Source organism: Brienomyrus brachyistius, unplaced genomic scaffold (assembly GCF_023856365.1).
Source record: "Brienomyrus brachyistius isolate T26 unplaced genomic scaffold, BBRACH_0.4 scaffold60, whole genome shotgun sequence".
Taxonomy (NCBI): domain Eukaryota; kingdom Metazoa; phylum Chordata; class Actinopteri; order Osteoglossiformes; family Mormyridae; genus Brienomyrus; species Brienomyrus brachyistius.
The window spans coordinates 481,826-491,996 of record NW_026042335.1 but is presented as its reverse complement, the minus strand read 5'-3'; the positions used below and the strand labels follow the sequence as shown (position 1 = coordinate 491,996).

Sequence of the window (10,171 nt, the reverse complement as noted above, 5' to 3'; positions counted from 1 at the left end):
GAATGTATCTGCTTTCGTGAATGAAAAAGGGCATTTCATCCACAAAATGCATTTTGTCAAAGAAACAAGTTCATTGCGTGCAGGAAATGCACTTTGTGAGTGAAAGAAATGCATTTAGTAGAGGGGCGTAGTACCTTCCAATAACCAGGAGGTGGAGAGCCAACTTTGATTTTGGTAATCCCAATTGACTTTGGCACATATAGGAAAATATAATTTTCAAAATAACATGAGTCTTATGCAATTTACCCAAGTAATACAAGCTCTTTAGGTGACACACAAAGAATCAATTCCCATCAACATAGTGTCAGAACACATATACTCAGTGACCAAACAATTAAGCAGAACAGACTGAGTGGTGAAAATGAAATCTGCATGAGATTGTCTAGTGTGTTCTTCGTATGAATGTGGCCATAATCATACAAGAAAAAAACTGAATCCATGCCTGAATGCTTGAAACACAAAAGAACTTTATTGAAACAGGAGTGGACAGGGAGCTGGGGGAGGCACTCAGGTGTGGGGCGTCACTGCACTTGCTGAGTACAGCCTGCCTACAGGTCCCTGTGTAGAAAAATAGAGGTTTTCAGTTAACATGGCATTCACTAGAGTTCAAGGACGACTACACTAATATTCAATATACCCCAGCTTTATCCATGCAAATCACCAAGACAAGCTTAAGCTACAGAATGGTAACAGAGATGGAACAGGACAAGGATTCACTATTGTGAACAGCATATCTTTACCTCAACCACTTTGACCAACTGGACCAGGTCAATTTGTTCATTGGTCTGTTGACATCCTCTAGAACACGGAGTGACTCCACAGGCTGGGGGATCTCAAGTCCACTCTGCTCGGCATCCTCCCGTAAAGGCTCAACTGCGAGAAAGCATGGATTTGCCAAGTCATGCATCTGAGCCTGAGGAACTGAGAGATGATCTACTAGTAGGATTTATGTCGATGGAATTTACCTCTGGATCGCTTTTTTCGTATCAGGCGCATGAAACGGTTGAAAATCTTTTTGAATGGGTTGACTGCTTTATGCTTTGGTGGTGTATTGCAGCTACTAGCTGGCAGTGTCTTTGGAGTGAAGCCCTAGGGTATTAGTTTAATATGCATCAGTTAAGCAAACCAATTCCATACATCCATCCATGCATCCATCCATCTTTTGTTACTGTAATTTTAAAGGAAGGGTAAGTACCAGTGACCTCAGCAGACCAGCTAATCATCCACATCCCACCAGTTTGCAAGTGGACCAACCTTTGTGAAGAACTTGTGGCGACGGACATTCGATAGTGACGGGCGATCCCGTGGGTCGATTCTAAATATCTTGCCCATCAGTTTCCCAGCTTCAATAGAGAGATTCTGCGGTAGAATAAATTTGGCTTCCTTTATATTCTTGAGCATCTCCCAGTAATCGTCATCGTAGAATGCGATTTCCCCAACCAGAAGCTGGTACCTGTAGTAAGAAAGGCAGCAAAGGTGTTTGAGGTCTTTCACATTTGACATAAAAATGCTGTGCTTCCAAAAGAGCAATTCCTTTCAGCTGTGTGCCAGTATTCATTTTTCTTTTCTCTTTCAAGAAGAAAAAAAAAACATATTTATGTATGTTAGACACGTGTCTTCTTAAAATGTTAGACAGATTTTATTAGCCATGCTGATCTTTGGCCGGGAGGGGGGTTGACAGGGTATACGTACATGACACAGCCCAGTGCCCAGACGTCCGCTTCCGTTCCATGGCCCTCTCGTTTCCACACTTCTGGAGCCATGTAGACGGGAGTACCACACACTTCTCTACAACACACACAAATGGAAAACGTTAAGCGCACATGTGCTTTAGCTTGCTGTATAAACAAATTTGAAAGCTTAGCCAGGAATTCTGCAAAAAACACCTACTTCTCCCTCGGCTTCAGCTTGACCGCCAGTCCGAAATCCCCAATTTTCAGTTCCATTTGGTCATTGATAAATAAATTTTCTGAAAGACAAACAAATTTGCATAAAGGATAGACTCAAATACTTTGCCAAACTGCAGACTTTACCAAATTGATAAATTAACACTACACAGAAATCCAGACGACCTACACTCGCAATGCCATGTGAAATGCCAGCATTATTATACAGAAAATTGAGTAAAGCGTGAGTGCATGTACACATACCCAACTTGATGTCCCTGTGGACGTAACCTTGCCGGTGGATGTATGTTAACCCTGAAATCAGCTGGTTAATGTAGTATCGCACTTCGGGCTCAGTCAGAGTCCCCCGAGCTTTTAAAATGTCACCGAGTGTCTGGGCAGGGAGAAACAGGGGCAGCCTGATCTATCACAAAGTCTTTGCCTTAGTAAGATGTCTACAAAAGTCAGGGACTCACCTGCCCACTGCACAACTCCATGAAAATATACATGAATTTGTCATCTTCGAAAGAGTGGGAGAAGCCGACCACATTCTTGTGCCGCAGTGTTTTTAAAATCTGTACTTCTTCACAGACCTGAGTGAAATGTCAAACACACCATCTCATAAAGTAAAAGGGAAATGCAGATAAACTGAAAAGAGGGATGACATCAAGCACAATCCATACCACATACCTCCTCCACTCCCCAGGAATATAGCCGTATGACCTTAACAGCATAGGTGTCGCCAGTTTCAAGATCGGTCATCTTATAGCATTTGCCACAAGCGCCCTAAAAAACATGTCCTCAATATGTTAACAATAAAGAACATTTCTGACTGACCCTGTTCAAGCATCTCCTCTCTGCAGAAAAATATCAACTGCGATCACTTTCTACAACATTGTGGTGCACACCTGTCCCAAAAGCTCATCCCTGCTGTAGGACCTTAATGTCTTGGGATCTACCAGAATCTCAGGCACTTCCGATGCCATCTGAGCGCGGGAAGGTTCACTGACAGACATGATTTCACCAGAAGAGAAGCGCGATCCGTAACTAACCCGTGGAATACTCGAAATGGGTAGTGAGCGCTCGCGTTCTAAATTACGTGTACACTGGCGTCATCAGTCTTAGAACGCGCCAAGGCAGCCACGCGATTCGAACTTGTTAGATGGATTACGTCACCACATTGAAAATTACATGGATGGAAAAAGAAGTGAACTTGCTAAGACAATGCAACTAAACACGGATAAAAACTTTTATTACAATCAACTTTATTGAAGAAAAAAAATGTGTACACCAAACATTCAGTTTCGGTAATGCAGTAACACATGCTCGGGAGTAAAGCCTTAGAGCAGAGGCCAGGCGGACCGCGGTCCGGGTCCGTACCCAGAAGCTGTCCCATACGGAGCTGGACCGATAGTCAAAACAAAAGGTTATGATTTAGAACCTGACTGGGCGCTTTTATTTTGTCGGCGCAGCTTTTATAGTCTTTTCGGTAGCGGTTTAGCACTAGAACCGCCGTTTCCCACGCCAACGAACGTTAACTGCCAAGCAAGACGCAACTCGCCGTATGCAGCCCTGTCTTTGCGCTAATGTGCCATTAGTGTTAATAGCACCAGCGAAGCTACTGATGTTCCTTGTTCCTAACAGAGTGGCTTTTCTGTCCTGAAATCGTAAAGCTTTCAAACACAGCATGTATTATATAACATGTTGTTTATTGGTGATTTCATGCTCGTCGAAGTTTCCGCTTTTTAACAACTGTATAAAGTAATGTTATTTATTATATAAATCAACTCAGGTGAAACAAATGTACGTTTCCAGGGTCGCCGAACCTCGTGTATCTTGCGTGAGACTCACGCTTTCAGACTCACGCAGGAAATCTTACCGCAAATCTATATTATTTCATTATAAACCAAAAATGTTATACGTCAAAAATGTAATTACACGATTAGATACCTGAAAAAGTCAGATATCGGTTACATGCAATGTTTATACAACTAATAGGCTACTAAAATATACCACATTAAATAGTTAGACATTTTGATCTTCTGAACCTTTGCTTCAAGAATTTTCTCTAACTGGATGTCTTTACATTTTAGTTGAATACCCCTGCCAAAGGCAGTTGGCTTAATACAATTTTAGTTTTTCTTTTTTTTCTTAGAATAGTAAACGGAAGATCGTACACGCTCTTGCTGCAAGGTGCTGCAGCCTAACGCATCGAAACAAACTATATTACACTAAAGATCGCACTATTCTGCGCGGTCGTGCTGTTAATATAGGCTATTGTACATTCTAAGCAATTGCCCAGGAAACAAAAAAAAACTGACCTTTTGTATGAAAGCAAACGTCCAACAACCGCTTTCTTTACTTCCGTCCCTCTTCCCTCTCTTTATTCCCTTTTCGTTTTTGAAATCCCGACTTGTGTCGCACACTGTTCACGTGTAGCATATATCTAGCCAGATAGCTAACGTACTTTGTAAGTAGGTAAAGTCTAAGCTGCTCCAACATTCGGGCTTGGTGAAGTAGGTTGATATCTTGTCTTCCTGAAGAAAGACGCCGATTTTCACCACGCAGGAGGGCTACATTGAGATCAGTCCCACTTTCAGCTGTTTACATTTATTTACATCCATGCACATTGTTGTAACGGAATGTAAAGTGCGGCACCTGACAGACAGGTGAAATGCGCACCAGAAACGATAGGTAAAAACTCATTTTATACACGTGGATAGGACAAGGTTACCTAAACTACGCTCCTTTGGAAACCATATATAAATTATCTCTATGGTACATATATGGGAATGATCTCAGTGTAGGAGACCCTCTTACGTGGTGAAAATCGGTTTAGTCCAGATTCGGGGCCTTTCTTCAGGAAGACAAGATATGAACCTAGTTCATTAAGCCCGAATGTTGCAGCAGCAAACTTAACGGCTTAGACATTACTTACTTATACAGTACGATATGCTTGTTAGCTAGCGGGCTAGATATTTGCCACACGTGAACAATGTCCGCCCCAATTCGGGATTTCAAAAACGAAAAGGGAATAAAGAGAAGGAAGAAGGGCGGAAGTAAATAAAGCGGTTGTTGGCCGTTTACTTAAAATTCTTGAAGCAAAGGTTCAGAAGATCAAAATGTCTAACTATTTAATGTGGTATATTTTAGTAGCCTATTAGTTGTATAAACATTGCATGTAACCGATATCTGACTTTTTCAGGTATCTAATCGTGTAATTACATTTTTGACGTATAACATTTTTGGTTTATAATGAAATAATATAGATTTGCGGTAAGATTTCCTGCGTGAGTCTGAAAGCGTGAGTCTCACGCCAGATACACGAGGTTCGGCGACCCTGGAAACGTACATTTGTTTCACCTGAGTTGATTTATATAATAAATAACATTACTTTATACAGTTGTTAAAAAGCGGAAACTTCGACGAGCATGAAATCACAAATAAACAACATGTTATATAATACATGCTGTGTTTGAAAGCTTTACGATTTCAGGACAGAAAAGCCACTCTGTTAGGAACAAGGAACATCAGTAGCTTCGCTGGTGCTATTAACACTAATGGCACATTAGCGCAAAGACAGGGCTGCATACAGCGAGTTGCGTCTTGCTTGGCGGTTAACGTTCGTTGGCGTGGGAAACGGCGGTTCTAGTGCTAAACCGCTACCGAAAAGACTATAAAAGCTGCGCCGACAAAATAAAAGCGCCCAGTCAGGTTCTAAATCATAACCTTTTGTTTTGAATATCAGTCCAGCTCCGTATGGGACAGCTTCTGGGTACGGACCCGGACCGCGGTCCGCCTGGCCTCTGCTCTAAGGCTTTACTCCCGAGCATGTGTTACTGCATTACCGAAACTGAATGTTTGGTGTACACATTTTTTTTCTTCAATAAAGTTGATTGTAATAAAAGTTTTTATCCGTGTTTAGTTGCATTGTCTTAGCAAGTTCACTTCTTTTTCCGTCCATGTAATTTTCAATGTGGTGACGTAATCCATCTAACAAGTTCGAATCGCGTGGCTGCCTTGGCCGCGTTCTAAGACTGATGACGCCAGTGTACACGTAATTTAGAACGCGAGCGCTCACTACCCATTTCGAGTATTCCACGGGTTAGTTACGGATCGCGCTTCTCTTCTGGTGAAATCATGTCTGTCAGTGAACCTTCCCGCGCTCAGATGGCATCGGAAGTGCCTGAGATTCTGGTAGATCCCAAGACATTAAGGTCCTACGGCAGGGATGAGCTTTTGGGACAGGTGTGCACCACAATGTTGTAGAAAGTGATCGCAGTTGATATTTTTCTGCAGAGAGGAGATGCTTGAACAGGGTCAGTCAGAAATGTTCTTTATTGTTAACATATTGAGGACATGTTTTTTAGGGCGCTTGTGGCAAATGCTATAAGATGACCGATCTTGAAACTGGCGACACCTATGCTGTTAAGGTCATCCGGCTATATTCCTGGGGAGTGGAGGAGGTATGTGGTATGGATTGTGCTTGATGTCATCCCTCTTTTCAGTTTATCTGCATTTCCCTTTTACTTTATGAGATGGTGTGTTTGACATTTCACTCAGGTCTGTGAAGAAGTACAGATTTTAAAAACACTGCGGCACAAGAATGTGGTGGGGTTCTCCCACTCTTTCGAAGATGACAAATTCATGTATATTTTCATGGAGTTGTGCAGTGGGCAGGTGAGTCCCTGACTTTTGTAGACGTCTTACTAAGGCAAAGACTTTGTGATAGATCAGGCTGCCCCTGTTTCTCCCTGCCCAGACACTCGGTGACATTTTAAAAGCTCGGGGGACTCTGACTGAGCCCGAAGTGCGATACTACATTAACCAGCTGATTTCAGGGTTAACATACATCCACCGGCAAGGTTACGTCCACAGGGACATCAAGTTGGGTATGTGTACATGCACTCACGCTTTACTCAATTTTCTGTATAATAATGCTGGCATTTCACATGGCATTGCGAGTGTAGGTCGTCTGGATTTCTGTGTAGTGTTAATTTATCAATTTGGTAAAGTCTGCAGTTTGGCAAAGTATTTGAGTCTATCCTTAATGCAAATTTGTTTGTCTTTCAGAAAATTTATTTATCAATGACCAAATGGAACTGAAAATTGGGGATTTCGGACTGGCGGTCAAGCTGAAGCCGAGGGAGAAGTAGGTGTTTTTTGCAGAATTCCTGGCTAAGCTTTCAAATTTGTTTATACAGCAAGCTAAAGCACATGTGCGCTTAACGTTTTCCATTTGTGTGTGTTGTAGAGAAGTGTGTGGTACTCCCGTCTACATGGCTCCAGAAGTGTGGAAACGAGAGGGCCATGGAAGGGAAGCAGACGTCTGGGCACTGGGCTGTGTCATGTACGTATACCCTATCAACCCTCCTCCCGGCCAAAGATCGGCATGGCTAATAAAATCTGTCTAACATTTTAAGAAGACACGTGTCTAACATACATAAATATGTTTTTTTTTTCTTCTTGAAAGAGAAAAGAAAAATGAATACTGGCACACAGCTGAAAGGAATTGCTCTTTTGGAAGCACAGCATTTTTATGTCAAATGTGAAAGACCTCAAACACCTTTGCTGCCTTTCTTACTACAGGTACCAGCTTCTGGTTGGGGAAATCGCATTCTACGCTGACGATTACTGGGAGATGCTCAAGAATATAAAGGAAGCCAAATTTATTCTACCGCAGAATCTCTCTATTGAAGCTGGGAAACTGATGGGCAAGATATTTAGAATCGACCCACGGGATCGCCCGTCACTATCGAATGTCCGTCGCCACAAGTTCTTCACAAAGGTTGGTCCACTTGCAAACTGGTGGGATGTGGATGATTAGCTGGTCTGCTGAGGTCACTGGTACTTACCCTTCCTTTAAAATTACAGTAACAAAAGATGGATGGATGCATGGATGGATGTATGGAATTGGTTTGCTTAACTGATGCATATTAAACTAATACCCTAGGGCTTCACTCCAAAGACACTGCCAGCTAGTAGCTGCAATACACCACCACAGCATAAAGCAGTCAACCCATTCAAAAAGATTTTCAACCGTTTCATGCGCCTGATACGAAAAAAGCGATCCAGAGGTAAATTCCATCGACATAAATCCTACTAGTAGATCATCTCTCAGTTCCTCAGGCTCAGATGCATGACTTGGCAAATCCATGCTTTCTCGCAGTTGAGCCTTTACGGGAGGATGCCGAGCAGAGTGGACTTGAGATCCCCCAGCCTGTGGAGTCACTCCGTGTTCTAGAGGATGTCAACAGACCAATGAACAAATTGACCTGGTCCAGTTGGTCAAAGTGGTTGAGGTAAAGATATGCTGTTCACAATAGTGAATCCTTGTCCTGTTCCATCTCTGTTACCATTCTGTAGCTTAAGCTTGTCTTGGTGATTTGCATGGATAAAGCTGGGGTATATTGAATATTAGTGTAGTCATCCTTGAACTCTAGTGAATGCCATGTTAACTGAAAACCTCTATTTTTCTACACAGGGACCTGTAGGCAGGCTGTACTCAGCAAGTGCAGTGACGCCCCACACCTGAGTGCCTCCCCCAGCTCCCTGTCCACTCCTGTTTCAAAAAAGTTCTTTTGTGTTTCAAGCATTCAGGCATGGATTCAGTTTTTTTCTTGTATGATTATGGCCACATTCATACCAAGAACACACTAGACAATCTCATGCAGATTTCATTTTCACCACTCAGTCTGTTCTGCTTAATTGTTTGGTTACTGAGTATATGTGTTCTGACACTATGTTGATGGGAATTGATTCTTTGTGTGTCACCTAAAGAGCTTGTATTACTTGGGTAAATTGCATAAGACTCATGTTATTTTGAAAATTATATTTTCCTATATGTGCCAAAGTCAATTGGGATTACCAAAATCAAAGTTGGCTCTCCACCTCCTGGTTATTGGAAGGTACTACGCCCCTCTACTAAATGCATTTCTTTCACTCACAAAGTGCATTTCCTGCACGCAATGAACTTGTTTCTTTGACAAAATGCATTTTGTGGATGAAATGCCCTTTTTCATTCACGAAAGCAGATACATTCAACCTTCTGAACATGATATGCTAGGTGCTAATATCAGTTCTGTGTACAAAATGAAACATTCCTGTTGATTTCGGGGCACCAAAGACAGTAACGTATTTATGCTTCTGTGGACAAAATGTAACTCTAGTATGTCTTTCTCTGGACAAAATTCAAGGCATTACTTGATTTTGTCATTGAATAATGCATTTTGTCACACAGTATGTATTTTGTGTCCGAAAATGAGCGCTTGACAGGAGCTGGAAGACTACTTTCGTATGTACAGGACAACTAACAACAGAAAATCCTACATGTACCTACGTGTTACTGATAGTTGTCCTTTACTTATGTTGTAGAAATTATTTTGGGCTGGGTCATGAGGAAAAGATTCGAGGTTGAAGAGGGGCATTTTATAGCAGACCACCTTGCCACAGAATGCACCCCCTGTCTATCTCTGGCTCGGAGAATACTACAGTACATGCACCAAACTTGCGCCAGTTACTGAGATTTATTTGTGCTGAAGAAATGATTTTGGGCTGGGCCAAATGGAAAAGTTTCTGGGTGGGGTGGGGCTTTTACACCAGGCCCCTGTCTAACTCTGGCTGTGAAAATCCTACATGCACCAAACCTGTGCCTTATTTATGTTGTATAAATTATTTTGGGCTGGAAAGTAAAGAAAGAATGATGGGTGGGTGGGGGGTTGCAGTTTTAACTCTTATTGGGACTGTAAGATGTAAAGTAATGAATGAATATTCATTCATTCATGCGACTGTAAGATAATGAATATCTAAAAATAGAAAAAATACAGAATTTCATAAACTTTCTCAATGACTTTGTTTTTAATCAATAAGAAATAAAATAACAAGAATAACATATAAATAAATAAATAAATATGACATTCAATAACAATAAGTAAGTAAATAAATAAGTAATCGCAACAACAATCTAACAAATAGAAATTATGTTATAGTAATTAGGAAGTCCACATTTTAAAATATTGTCATTGAGCAATCAGTTGGAAGGACAACATGGAGGGAAGGGAACAGATAGTCTGCTTGGCATGCTGTTCGTGTTTGAGTTTATCAGTGATTAGCTATTAACCTTTCACCGCATAGTAATGGTGCATTCCAATCAGATGTTGGCCTTGATGCGTACTGGCTCGTGATTGGTTGGCTATTTTGAGGTAACTTTGTTTTTACTCAGATGACACCCTTAGCGATCGGTCTTACTCTCTTGATAGACTAACGTGGTGTCTACAATGTCTAAT

At 41.6% G+C, this 10,171-nt stretch overlaps 2 protein-coding genes across 5 annotated transcripts; one reads left to right on the top strand and one right to left on the bottom strand.

The window, feature by feature from the left end:
• Positions 1 to 477: 477 nt before the first annotated feature.
• On the bottom strand, positions 478 to 4,731 carry LOC125725066 (serine/threonine-protein kinase PLK3-like). 3 transcript variants are annotated; one of them, XM_049001676.1, is made up of 10 exons: positions 3,267 to 4,731; positions 2,577 to 2,672; positions 2,363 to 2,479; positions 2,151 to 2,280; positions 1,891 to 1,969; positions 1,693 to 1,788; positions 1,255 to 1,453; positions 966 to 1,089; positions 741 to 873; positions 478 to 558 (listed from the first exon to the last, which is right to left on the bottom strand). In XM_049001676.1, exons 2-10 carry the CDS (start codon positions 2,646 to 2,648, stop codon positions 549 to 551), a joined length of 960 nt encoding a protein of 319 aa, XP_048857633.1. In that variant the 5' UTR covers positions 2,649 to 2,672; positions 3,267 to 4,731; the 3' UTR covers positions 478 to 548. The 3 variants fall into 3 exon arrangements, with proteins under 3 accessions (XP_048857633.1, XP_048857632.1, XP_048857631.1); XM_049001675.1 differs by having other exon boundaries at positions 4,208 to 4,731; XM_049001674.1 differs by lacking the exon at positions 3,267 to 4,731 and adding an exon at positions 2,795 to 3,200.
• A 682-nt stretch (positions 4,732 to 5,413) lies between these two features.
• On the top strand, positions 5,414 to 9,571 carry LOC125725065 (serine/threonine-protein kinase PLK3-like). 2 transcript variants are annotated; one of them, XM_049001673.1, is made up of 10 exons: positions 5,414 to 6,134; positions 6,257 to 6,352; positions 6,450 to 6,566; positions 6,649 to 6,778; positions 6,960 to 7,038; positions 7,141 to 7,236; positions 7,476 to 7,674; positions 7,855 to 7,963; positions 8,056 to 8,188; positions 8,371 to 9,571. In XM_049001673.1, exons 1-10 carry the CDS (start codon positions 6,027 to 6,029, stop codon positions 8,378 to 8,380), a joined length of 1,077 nt encoding a protein of 358 aa, XP_048857630.1. In that variant the 5' UTR covers positions 5,414 to 6,026; the 3' UTR covers positions 8,381 to 9,571. The 2 variants fall into 2 exon arrangements, with proteins under 2 accessions (XP_048857630.1, XP_048857629.1); XM_049001672.1 differs by having other exon boundaries at positions 7,840 to 7,963.
• Positions 9,572 to 10,171: the final 600 nt, after the last annotated feature.